Genomic DNA, 12953 nt, shown 5'->3' with positions numbered 1-12953 from the left:
AGAGTTCCTTTTTCTCCACATCCTCGCCAACAATTGTTGTTGCTAGTTGTTTGAAGATGTGCCATTCTCACTGGGGTGAGGTGGTATCTCATTGAATCTTTACACTAAATTTTTAGCCTTATGGGTTGTCTTGAGATCTTTGTTTTAAAATTTCTTTTATCTCATGATACATTTTATTATGCTTTTAAGGCTCTCATGATTAGTGTTTGAGGTGATATGACAATTATGATTATAAAATCAGCTTTCCATTGTGGGAAAGCAATATAAAGAGAAATCTTAAATGTTTTTAACTCTCCTTCTTTATTGCATTGCTAGCTGAGAAGAGAACGAGAACATTTGGAAATGGAACTAGTGAAGGCAGAAATTGAACGATCTACCTATGTTACAGAAGTCAGAGAGGTACTTAGCAGAATTTTTTCAACCTTGCTTCTCAGTTAAAATGAACTATAAAAGAGTTATAAAATATTTCAGTATAAGTTATTTGTGCTGGAATTTCCGAGTACCATACACAACATGAGATATAAGGAGATCAATCTTAAACTCTAAACTTCATTGCAGCTGAAAGATCTGTTGACTGAATTGCAGAAAAAACTTGATGATTCATATTCTGAAGCAGTAAGACAGAATGAAGAGCTAAATTTGGTAAGAAGCTTGTTCTCCACTGAGAATCAAGTAGGCTCTGAAAACACTTATGTCAACATGTGGAGAAACCATCCAAATCTTTTCTCCTTGCTAACATCTTTAGCTTGGCATTTTTATAAGTTTAAGATAATCTTCATATTCTGATGACTCCTTAGGATCATCTTTCTTTTCTTGACTCCTAAGATGATCCTCCTTTCTTCAGCTCCTAACAATGGCATGTTTGACTTGCAATTCTTTTCTCAAAAAATATTTCATGTCTTTAAGATCTAATTTTTGGAATAGTGTTCCTTTCAGTAAACAAAGAAATGAAACTGGTAAAGATTGGCTGAGTTGTGAAGATTAATTTCTCAAAATATAAATAAATGGGTCTCTTATTTTTAACCTGGAAGATCATTAAAGGTTCACAATATATAGGTTTCATTAATGGGCAGTATCCAATGTAGCTTTTAACTGTTTTAACTGGTCTTTTCTATAGATGACACAGATAACAAAAAACTTAGGAAATTCTTTATGATCAACAAAACACTTAAGCCATAGTAATCCTAAAACCACAGACTTAACAGATAAAGTTCTCTAAATATCTTATAAAAACATATTCTGTATCCCCATTCTTAAATTTTCTGGAAATTGTAATGATTGTGACAGATTTAGTTGTTAGACAGTAGTAAATATTTTATTCTATATATCTTTTTTTGTTTTTAAAGATTTATTTATTTGTGCATACAGAACTGGGGTACAGGCCAGAGGCTCAGGGGCGGCGAGAGGCTTCACCAGAGACAGAGTGGGGAGCAGAACAGGCAGATCGACGAAGTACACTGCTGAGGGGAGCAGCGGGCGGGTCAGGAGAGGTCTGCCACACCATGTGGTCACCTCTGGGGCAGGCGGGAATCGAACTCATGCGGAAGCGGCTTTAGCTTCTCAGTGCTGTGCTTTAACCCGCTGCACCACCAGGGAGGGCCTCTATATATCTTTTTTTAAAAAAAGATTTTTATTTATGCATACAAAACTGGGGTGTAAGCCAGACTGGAGGGTGAAATTTACCAGAGATAGAGTGAGGAGCAGAACAGACAGATCTACTGAGATACATCGCCAAGGGGGAAGCAGTGAGTGAGACAGAAGAGGTCTGCTCCCTGGCTGGGCATTGAATTCACACTGCATTGGCTGGTCATAGGTTGATATCCCTGAGACTTTAACCTCTGTGCCACCAGGGAGGCCCCCCTTGTTCTGTGTTTCAAACAATGATCATTACGTCTTTTTGTGACTTAAATTGTTGTAACCTATTACTAGATTTTTTTTTTTTAAGTACCTGAATAAACTTTAGGAAGATAACAGTCAGTCAGTCTTCTTACCCCAAGTTAACTTTGGGATTTTCTTAATAGCAGTACTCTATGCCAAGAAAAATGTCTTATTCAATTATGTTTGGTCTCTGCTATTACAGTGATTTATAGAAATCAAATTAGAACAGGCTTTATGAAATACTCACTAGAGGCCTACACACCACACACATACACATAACTTTATTTTTTAAATAAAATTTGTACTTTATTTCCCTTCATTTTTACCTTAATTGAACTCATTCTTACTGCATTGTATACAGGACTGATATGCATATGCCACAGCTATGTCTTACTCTATGATTGTTTTTAAAAAATAATTTCTAACTGTAATTATTGGATATATTACTTCAAACTTTTGTGCTTGGTAGCTGACTCCCAACAGGAACATGAAACCCATAGATAGGATTATGGTTTAATCTCTTTCCAGCTTGATGTTCTCTATATTTTTTGCCCTTCTACTTCTTCAAGAGGCCATTTTGAGTGTCTACTTTTTTTTCTTGAGTTTGTACCCTTGTTGTCTTTTTGTTTGCTACATGCTACATTGTTTTGTTTTGTTTTGTCTTGTCATGCTACATTTTAAGACAAATTAATATTGTATCATATCCATACTTTGTATTATTGAGTCAAAGGAATGATATCTCTGATGTATTAAAAATCAGAGTTAAGCAAAGAAGAAAAAGCTGAAACATTTGGGTATTTAAATAAAGTTTCCAAATAAAATTCTCAAATGGAATGTGCCCTACTATTTGAAATGTCATTATCTTATATTTTCCCCGTGGTTTCCCTTGTGGTTCTCTAAAACTTTATAATGCTGTATCTGTGAGTGAGAGAGACAAAAACAAAGAATTCAGTAAGAATGTAATTTTTTTGTCAGTATAGCCCATTTCCCTTACTTATATTTCATTAGTAATCAAATATTACATTTAGATATTTATATTTAATATTAATTATATTTATTTACTTATATTTAATGATTACCAAGACATGACATTCTGTATTGACACTAGTTTTATAGAACTTAATAATCTTTTTTTAAGTTGATTATTAAGAAGTATAGGTTAAGACATTTCTTGGGATAATTAGGCTCATGTGTTTTTACACTGATCTCTTTAGTGAAGACTGATTATTAGCATTTAAACTTTTGTAGTTTCCATTTTATGGGTTTATAATGTTTTCATTGTCTTTTGAAATATACAATTGGTTTCTTAACTGAAATATATTAAAAAGAACCTTTGAAAAATGGTCGGTAAAATTTCTGACCACCTTTAAATTCGAATAATTGAACAAATGCTTTATGAATAGTATATAGTAATATTTTTTAAAGGCACATTACTGGAATTTCATGGTTTTGTTTTTACATTTGCAGCTTTCTATTCTAAATCCAGTTTGTTTCTATGGCTTTTCTTCAGTTTAGCTTTACAGATGGGAACCTCCACTGCTTAGCTTTTCTGTACATCTGGTGAAGCATATTGGCTAATCCACTGTGCACAATAACTATTAGTGACCCCATTCTTATTCTTCAGTCCTAGAGGTCTCAGAATAATCAATGCATGATGCAAATTAAGTTATAGTATTTCTTTATTTTCACAGTTAAAGACACTGTTGAATGAAACACTCACAAAACTTAGAATTGAACAAAGTGAAAGACAGAAGGTAGCTGGTGATTTGCATAAGGTAAGACACTACTTATCTTGAAAATGCCATATTGTGCTGCATTGTGCCCTGAATCTTAAGCAAACAAACTGCTAATTCTGGATTTGTTCTTTTTCATCATTATTTTGTTCTTAATTTTAAGCTTGTTGTATACTGATTTACTTTTCAATTTTTAATTCTTCAATTCTTAATTTTCTTACATTTAATTCAATTCTTAATTTGCTTACATTTAATTTTTATAACTAGTCACTTTATAAATACAGATTAAAAATTAAGTAGTATTATGGCTTCTCTTTCTAAAAGATATTTGGTCACATCCAATTTTTAAATTGGGATTTGCTTAATATCATTTTGGAGTATGTTCCTTTTCATCTTTATGAATCTGAAAGATGTCTGAACCTTGGATGTTTTAGAAATTTATTTTTCTGTGTAGAAGGACAGTTAATCTCATCTATATAAATGAGTGACTTTTAGGATTACATTTCTTATTCTTTGCTTGAGGTTATTTATTTGTAACTTTTGTCTTGAGATTTTTATTAATGTAATTCACATCTGCTTTTCAAAGCTGCTTTTGAGATCTGATTGTGTTTAAGGTATAGTCATTTATCAAAACAAATACATCACATTTGTTTTGGTTCTGTGCAAATACAGCTTTTTAATTATTAAGCAAAAACCTAGAATCCAGAATTGATTTAAATTATTTTGGTGTTACTACCAGTAGATAAAATGCAAACTTAGGAAAGTTTGTTTTAGAGCTCAGACTCTAACCGTGGTACATATGTTTAGATATATGATCATGATACATTGTTATATTTGAGCAATCTAGTTTATGTTGATAAGCAGTTTTTATTTTTGACCTCTGGATCAAAATATAAAGCATGCAGTTTTAGCCTATAACTTTAGTTTCTCAGAAGGTACTTTAAAAATACTGAACAGGATCTCAAAGACATGAATATATATGTGGCTAAAGTGGTAACAGTGGCTATCAATAGGTGACAGTGAACTGCATCATAATTGCCTAATAGAAACATGTGCAATAATTGGTTGAAAGTGCTCATAAAAATTTACTAACACGAAAGAGGTTCTTAACAAAATACTTTGTGAAATAGGCTAATATAAAATAGCAAGTATGTTAAAAGCCTATTTGTATAAAATTTTCTGCCAGTTTTAATTTCTTTTTGAGCACATAGATATATAAAGGAGATCTAGACCAGGGGTCAATGAAGCTACAAACTATTTTTGGGGTTTGTGGGTCACATACAATTTCTTTCACCTACCTTTCTTTGTTTAAAATAACTCTTTAAAAATGTAAAAACCTTTCTTTGCTTGTGAGCTATACAAAAATAGGCTGTAGCAGATTTGACTGATTCTTGTAAACTAAGTTAATTATTAAATGGTTACTTCTGCTTTTTATTTAGGAAGCAGTTTTTTGGAGAAAAAATACAAATAGGTCAAATTTACTGTGTTTTAGAAAGAAATTTAATCTTGTACAAAATAAGTAATAAAACCAACTTTTAAAAATTTATCAGCTGTTATTTAGAGTCTAACATGTTGCACTCCTTATAGGCTCAGCAGTCACTGGATCTAATCCAGTCAAAAATAGGAAAAGCTGCTGGAGACACTACTGTTATTGAGAATAGTGATGTTTCCCCAGAAATGGTATGCATTTTCTTTAACTTTTTACCTCTAGGTTAATTTCTTTGTAAATTATATGAAAAATACAAACTGCACAAGATCCATCCATGGCTTTTGTTGAAAGCTTTTGTTGATGTGCTCCCATAAGTTATGTCACATTTCTTAACTGAAGCTCATTGCTTTCCTTTGTTTTCTGGTTGTTTGTTTATTGATTTGATTATCCTATTTCTGAAATGTATTTTTTGTTAATGTTTGTTTCACTTTAGCTTAGGGGGAGCTGTTTATCTGATTTTTACAATTTGTGTTGAGAAATATGGTAATTTGCATACAATTGTAGAGAATATTAGATTGCTTAGGGTTGAATCCTGACCCTGCTTAGTAGCTATGTGACTCTGGCCAGTTCCTTAGCCTTACTGTGTTATTTATAATTGGCCAATCTATAAAAGCCATTGATAATAATACCAACCTCGTAAGATTATTGAAAGGAATAAATGAGTTAATGTATAAAACAATTAGAATAGGATGCAGTACTTAATATTAGTGCCTAACATTTGGTAAGAGCTTAATATGTGTTATTTTTCACTGTTAGGAACTGTCCTTTGGTGTCTGACTATTAATGTTTTCCTGAAAGGAGAAAGTGATTTATATTTGATATTCAAAGTCCATATTTTTCCCATTGTGGCTTAGTGACAGCATTTGTAACATAACTTTATTTTATGCAAACTAACTTGCATCACTATTTATCAAAAAATTTTTCTCCATATGGTTTTGTTATTGTTGCTTTTCATGTCATTTTTCATATTTGTAATGTTTGTGGACAATTGTAAAGCAAGAATAAAATTTTTTGATTTTGGTTATAAATGCTCTCATTTTCTGATATTTGAGGCTGTTTTATCTTGTTTTTAGGAGTCTTCTGAGAAGGAGACAATGTCTTTAAGTCTAAATCAGACTGTAACACAGTTACAACAGCTGCTTCAGGAAGTAAACCAACAGCTTACAAAGGAGAAAGAACACTACTAGGGTTTAGGTAAGACTAATGGAAGTAGTATTAGTGTCCGTTTAGGGGTGATTGACATGGTGTGTATATGTATGTTGTATAATCTGTGTTTAGCATAAACACAGGCATTTTCATTTTCCTAGAAGGAGTCCCTCTTTCAGGACTTCCAGAGGACAGCCTTAGCTTTTTTTGGAGTTTTATTTCCAACTTGTCTATATTATGGTCTTGTACCTTGGGTGATGGGGTTGGTCGAACCCTTTATCTCTGCCTCCTTTGAGTTTTTTGTTTTTGTTTCATGAATCACTCTTGTAACTTGTTTACCTAGGCTTTGTTCATTGCCATACTGCCTCCAAGTGCTTAGTTCTGGTAAAGTATTGATGTGACTTACTTTTTAATGAGTTTGTGCAATAAAATGACTGTAACATCTTTATTGAGGTGGGATATCAATCTGAAAAATAATCGCAACTTCTTTGAATTAGAGCTGGTTTTATTTAAAACGTTTGCTTATGGGTAACTTATGAAGTAAGAATTTTAATTGAGGATAATTAAACTCATCATTAACAAATCTTAGAGTTTTTATTACCCATGTTTTAAAAATATCAGAAAAATCAAGACTTGTTCACATTTAAAAGTGACTTGTAGTCTGCTGGTTAATGCAGAATTACTTATTTTTTGTTAGTAGAGTTTTGCCTAACTTAAGAAGAATCAAGTCTCACTGCCTTGGGAAATTAGGATAGTCTGATACTGAACACTTCAAAAGAACTTCAAAATCTTCTTTTGAGGCTATTCTAAAATAATCATAGTATCCTAGAGATCAGTGACCTGTACAAACTCTAGCGACATTATCCTTTTCAGAACCCATCCTTAAAATTCTGATGACTATGCCAAGGACCAATAAATGGCTAGATACCCTGGTTAACTTGGGTGGATTATACCATTTTGATTCTCACAGGGTATTTTGTCTCACTTTCTAGAGTGATTGCCCTCTGGCCTGCCTTAGCATATGCTCTTCTTTAAAATGATATTTCATGACAGTTAACCTCTAAGAAGATTTTCCAAGTAAACCCAGCTCATTCTTTTAACATGTCAGCAAAAATAACTATTCCTTAATCTTTATTCTTGGTAAGTTGACCTCTTAGTTACCTAGAGCTAAACTTATGCCACATTATACCCCTTCCCATGTTTTCAGTCCCACTGTCTTGGTAACAGTCCTTCTGTTCAGCGTTGACCACATGCTCAAATGTCTTAGTTGAACTTCTACTTCCCTTAGGTTACCACCCCATAGGTGTATGTTTTACTTTACTGTTTAACAGCATCTGCTTTACTTCCTATTAACTCCTCTACCTACTTTAGATGATAGCTCTTTCTGCCATTCCAGGGAACCCATTTTTTGCCAGGAGTCATTAGTGATTTCCTCATTGCTAGATTTAGTTTATGTTCTTTTTTGCAGATAAGATACTGACAGTAGTTATGGAATATACTAAATATGCTAAGGTCAGTCCATAGGCCTTTGTGGTATAAGGACTTATTTCTGAGTTTAAAAGTAATAAGATACCTGTTGCCATTACTTCTAACCTCACCACTGGTGTCTCTAGCATTTCAAAGATGCTTTCTTTTTCTGCCCAAATTCAGGGTCTGCTTCTGTTAAGTCTTATGAATGAATCATTTTTGGTTTACATTTCCACATTTACCTTAATCATACTCAATGTAAGATTTATATTTGTAGTAACACTTTTCCATATACTTTTTTCTTGTTGATTCATAAAAGCATAATAATTTATTCAATTACATACACAGACTCTGGCAATATAGCTAAAACTGAACTGTTTGGCAAGTGGCTCTCCTGTGTAATAACTGGCATTCTTTTATCATCTGGTGAACATAAGTCCAAACTTGGCAAGTGAAAGGGCTGAGTACCAGCAATGTGTCATGAATGACAGGATGAGTGTGTAAAGCTAAGGGCCACCAGGCTTGGAGAACTCTGTGCCTTCCTTGGACTTCCCCAGCATTGAGAGGAAGAGTCCTCCTTCCTACCTTTACTGATCCTTTCATTTCCACAGCTCTGCTTTATGCCCTTTAAATGTGTGTGTTACCAAGAGATTCTTAATATTTTTAGCCATCATTTTTCATCACTATATTACACAGTTGAGTACTCTTTTGAAGCCACTACTGGTGTACTAGATGTAATCTTCAGACTATCAGTAATAACTAATACCTGATGTGAAGAAACTCAGAATTTCTTTGTAGTATGTACTGCAGATACATTTGAATTATTTAAGACAGTGCTGCACATTTTCAGTAAATGAAATCTGACTTGGTAAGCTCATATGAAGTCAGAAAACCTATGTCTGAAACTTAATCGGCAGTAGAGAATTGTAAATTTCAGTGTTTTTGCAGCACTGCTTTTGACCTCAGCTTAATGTCCTCTTGAGTATAGCTAATAAAAATGGATTCCCAGTGTTCTCTTAAATATTTTTTAAAATATTTTAGACCCTACATTGTGTGGTCTGAGGTTTTAGCTCACATTCTTTTAAAATCCACCTAATGCCCTCTTTCTTATGAATCCTGAGGTTTTTCTCTTGATTTTTGTATCATTAGTGTTACTTGCTTTGATCATAGTTAAAAGCTATGTTAGATCAAATGGAATATACTTGTGGTGTTTGACAAATGTCTTTTGATTTCTTTTTATTGTTTTAAAATCAATTTCTTTCTGATCTTTTACAGAGTGAAGCAGTTGGAAAACTGTTCATTCAACAGAAGGCATTGTATTATATTTTGCCAAATTAAAGCCTTATTTATGTTTTCACCCTTTCTACTTTGTCAAAAACACTGAACAAAGTTTTTGTCTTTTCTAATCCTTGTTAGACTACTGATTTAAAGAGAGAAAAAAAAAAGCCAACTCTGTAGACATCATCAGAGTTTAGTTTTGTAATAAAACTGTTTGAATAATTAGACATTTACATTCCTGAAGATAAAATATACATGTAATCTTTTATCTTATTTTGCTCAATAAAATTGTTCAGAAGATCAAAAGTGGTAAAGACAATGTAATATCTAACATTTTATTACTGATGTTGTACACTGTTTTACTTAACATTTTGAGGAGTAACTGCCTCTGACTACAACTCAAGAAAACACTTTTTGTTGCTAATGTAATCGGTTTTTGTAATGGCGTCAGCAAATAAAGGGATGCTTATTATTCAGACTCTATTTTCATTGAGCATTATTATAACACAATTATTAATGCAACCTTCAAACAACATGGGTATGTTGATTATACATCATCTCTGACTGGAGCACTGGATTTTCCGTGTGGTTCTGTGCAATGTAAACTACCCAGAAGTGCTGTGGATTACAGAAAGCACAAGGCATTCGTATATGTCATCCCCACTGTAGTTACAAGAGTACTGTTTTTTGTTTTTTTTTAGGATTTATTTATTTATTCATATAGAACTGGGGTACATGCCAGAGATGCAGAGGGTGAGAGGATTCACCAGAGACAGCTAGGGGAACAGAACAGGCAGATCGATGAAGTACACTGCTGAGGGGGCAGCGGGCGGGTCAGGAGAGGTCTGCCACGCCATGTGGGTCACCTCCGGGGCAGGTGGGAATCGAACTCATGCAGAAGTGGCTTAAGCTTCTTAGTGCAGTGCTTTAACCTGCTGCGCTACCAGGGAGGGTCCCAGGAGTGCTGTTTTATCTTTTTTTAGGTCTTGAAGTTAAAATTCATTTTATTTCTTTCCACATTTTTTTTTTTTTTTTTTTTTTTTAAAACCATTTTTATTTGCAAGGGCTTTTTTTTTATGCATATTACATGTTGGTTTATTGTTTTTATAACATTTATTTTTACATCATTTTGTACATTTTTTTTTTCTCATCTCAGTTGTAATCTCCACGGGTTTCCCATCACCATAGTCCTGTGCACTCCCTGCCACCACCACCCCCCGCCCCCCGCTGTTTTTGGTCCCATTCCCCACTCCACCCCTACAAAATGTCTCTGGTATATGGCTGTTCATTATTCATATTATTTTCTCACCTGGTCCATTATACTCCTGCTATGAGCGAAATCATCCGGTATTTTTCTTTCTCTTTCTGGCCCTTATCTCACTAAGCATGATCTTTTCCAGCTCCATCCAAGTTGCTGCCAAAGATATGTGGGTTTTTTTGATTGCTGAGTAATATTCCAGTGCTGTTTTATTTTTACTATATTTTTTTAAGGAATAATTTTTGTTTCCTTATCAGGGTCTATGTTGTACATTTTATAATGCATGTGTTATGTTGTCGAAAGTTTTTTTTTAAAAAAATATGATTAAAACACTGACCCCTCAGATGCTAAATAGTCATTAACAAAATATTTTGTACCATTCAGTACTAAGCTACCAATTAGACTGTGGCCTCCTTGCTGTTTCTTAAACATAGCCATTATGCTACTGCTAAATGAGCTTTGTTCTTTCTATGTAAAAAATTGTCCTCATTTGGATTTCTGCTTTGGCTTGCTCTGCCATCTTGAAATTGGCTTAAATGTCAGCTTTTTGCAAGGTATTTCTTGATCATCCAATATCCCCACTGCTCCTTCTTATTTCCCTATTTTTTGTAATGTTGATAGTCTTCTATTATGTTTGCTTATTCTCAGTCTTCCCTCCAGAAAATAAATATAAGGGCAAGAATCATTTCTTTTATACTTGATAGCCCTGAGAAAATGCCTGATTGTGTAGGAATAAATGGATGAAACTTTTATAGCTTGAGTGTTATTTAAAATGTAGTTTCCCAACCATTTCACCTCTTAGCATATGAACCAAATGTTATTTTTCAGGTACACAGAGATTAATTGAAAGGGCTGCTTATTGCCAGTAAGACTGGTCCAGGCCTTTCTATTACTCAAGGCCTTAACCTGATTGCTTTCAGCAGACCACTGCAAAATTGATCTGAGACCAGATATTACATCATCAACTCTTCTCATTTTCTTTTGATTTTGTTGCCCATGAATACAATCACATGTGTGTGTGTGAATGGAAAAAAATACCCTACAATCCATTTTATAACCTTTTCTTGTGACACTTTTCTCCCTGCAGAGCATAGTTTCTTAGTATATTTGTATAATTGTACTATTTTTCAGCCTCCCTTTATATTTGAATTTTTAAAAATAGTTTCAAGAGACTCTGAGGACTAGTGTGGTCCATCAATTTGGGCCCTTTCCCTCAGCATCCCCAACTATGCATTCATCCTTTAGCCTGTAAAATGGCAGAATGTCATACAGTGCATATTCCAACTGGGGACAACTGTAACTGGTAATGGGGTGTATATGTAAAAAGTTGTATTTCTGTTACTTGCATCAATTTGTCTTGCTTCCAAACTCCAGAACTACAGAGAAAAACATACCACATACCCATTCATTTCTTAAGATAGTGCTGTAATAGCTCCATGCTCTCTTACATTCCCTCCTCTCTAGGTTAAATATTCTCAGTTCCTTAGTTGTCCTGAATGATAAAAGATCAGATTAGTTACTCATCTCATCCATCTCTATCCACTTTGTTCCCCATTATGTTATAAGCAGAGAACGGGGAGAGGAAAGGAGAATCAAAAGAGAGTGAATCCTATGTTCTCTTTCTCTAGAAGCTCCTCTTACTGCTGTTGTCATCCTTGAGGCAGAAAGCCCTACAATTTGGGAGAGGCTCCTTGTAGGAAAGAGAATGACCACTTAAGTTGGAAGCAGAATTGTGGAGGTTCAAAGAGAATGGAGAAAGGTGGGAGGCAAAGTGGGTGATTGCATGTCAAATGTAATACCCTTCAGGTCTATGTAGCAGAACTAATAAATATCCTGGATGACACCAAAGCAGCTAGGCTTGAAAGCACCTTGCAAGTGTTCACCCCAGTTATGCAGTATGCAACTGGAGTTGCCCACACAGAGTTTGAACCAAGGCCAGGTTTTCCACTTGTAGGCACTGTCATTTGTGGGATGTACCCCAGATGGCATGTATGACAAGCTGTCACCAAGGGAGGGTTGCATTTGCAACTTCCAGTTGAGGAAAAAGATGTGTTTCCCTCATCTAGTTTATCATCTGGTTTCCCAAAGGAGTGAGGAAGAATTAAAGAACAGGTCCCACCTTACAACTAAGGCCATTAACCAAGCCTGAGCTGGGATATGAGTTATTAAACTGGGCTGAACTAGACTGGTTTTAAACAGAGTTACAGATCAGCCATGAAATTTGCTGAGGTTGTGCTTAAGAAGAAGGTGTCACTGAGCTAGGATGACCTTTATGAACATGAGACCAACTTTAGGTTATTCTGCCAACCAGGGTAGACTTCTATACAATTTTTGTCACATTTTCCTAGAAAATTTTGCCATTTCATACTCATTGGCAGAATTCTGATGTAAAACAGTTAACGTATTCCTTATACAACTTACAGTTCCCAGACTTTTTAAAAGCTTACTGTAACACATTAATTCATTTAAGTTTTCCTCAGAGGCCCTCCCTGGTGGCGCAGCGGGTTAAAGCACAGCACTGAGAAAGCCACTTCTGTATGAGTTCAATTCCCACCTGCCCCGGAGGTGATCACATGTCGAGGCAGATCTCTCCTGGCCGGCCGGCTGCTCCCCTCAGCAGTGTACTTTGTCGATCTGCCTGTTCTGCTCCCCACTCTGTCTCTGGTGAAGCCTCTCGCTGCCCCTGAGCCTCTGGCCTGTACCC

The 12953-nt window shown here is 34.7% G+C and overlaps 1 protein-coding gene across 8 annotated transcripts in view; it reads left to right on the top strand.

The window, feature by feature from the left end:
• Positions 1 to 9474, top strand: part of KTN1 (kinectin 1 (kinesin receptor)) — a 105170-nt gene extending 95696 nt beyond the window's left edge. For 5 of the 8 annotated variants that reach the window (XM_012724548.1, XM_012724547.1, XM_012724546.1 and 2 more), the window contains 5 exons: positions 316 to 399; positions 3570 to 3653; positions 5199 to 5291; positions 6174 to 6294; positions 8989 to 9474. In XM_012724548.1, coding sequence (XP_012580002.1) covers positions 316 to 399; positions 3570 to 3653; positions 5199 to 5291; positions 6174 to 6287 — 375 coding nt within the window. In that variant the 3' untranslated portion in view covers positions 6288 to 6294; positions 8989 to 9474. Of the gene's footprint in view, positions 1 to 315; positions 400 to 558; positions 643 to 3569; positions 3654 to 5198; positions 5292 to 6173; positions 6295 to 7238; positions 7387 to 8988 lie in introns of all 8 variants that reach the window. The other 3 variants (XR_001145415.1, XM_004681847.2, XM_012724545.1) reach the window with 3 other exon arrangements.
• Positions 9475 to 12953: the final 3479 nt, after the last annotated feature.

This window comes from Condylura cristata, unplaced genomic scaffold (assembly GCF_000260355.1).
Source record: "Condylura cristata isolate star-nosed mole 26May11 unplaced genomic scaffold, ConCri1.0 scaffold00013, whole genome shotgun sequence".
Taxonomy (NCBI): Eukaryota; Metazoa; Chordata; class Mammalia; order Eulipotyphla; family Talpidae; genus Condylura; species Condylura cristata.
Note: the sequence above shows the minus strand (reverse complement) of the source record. Positions and strands in the feature narration are given on the sequence as shown.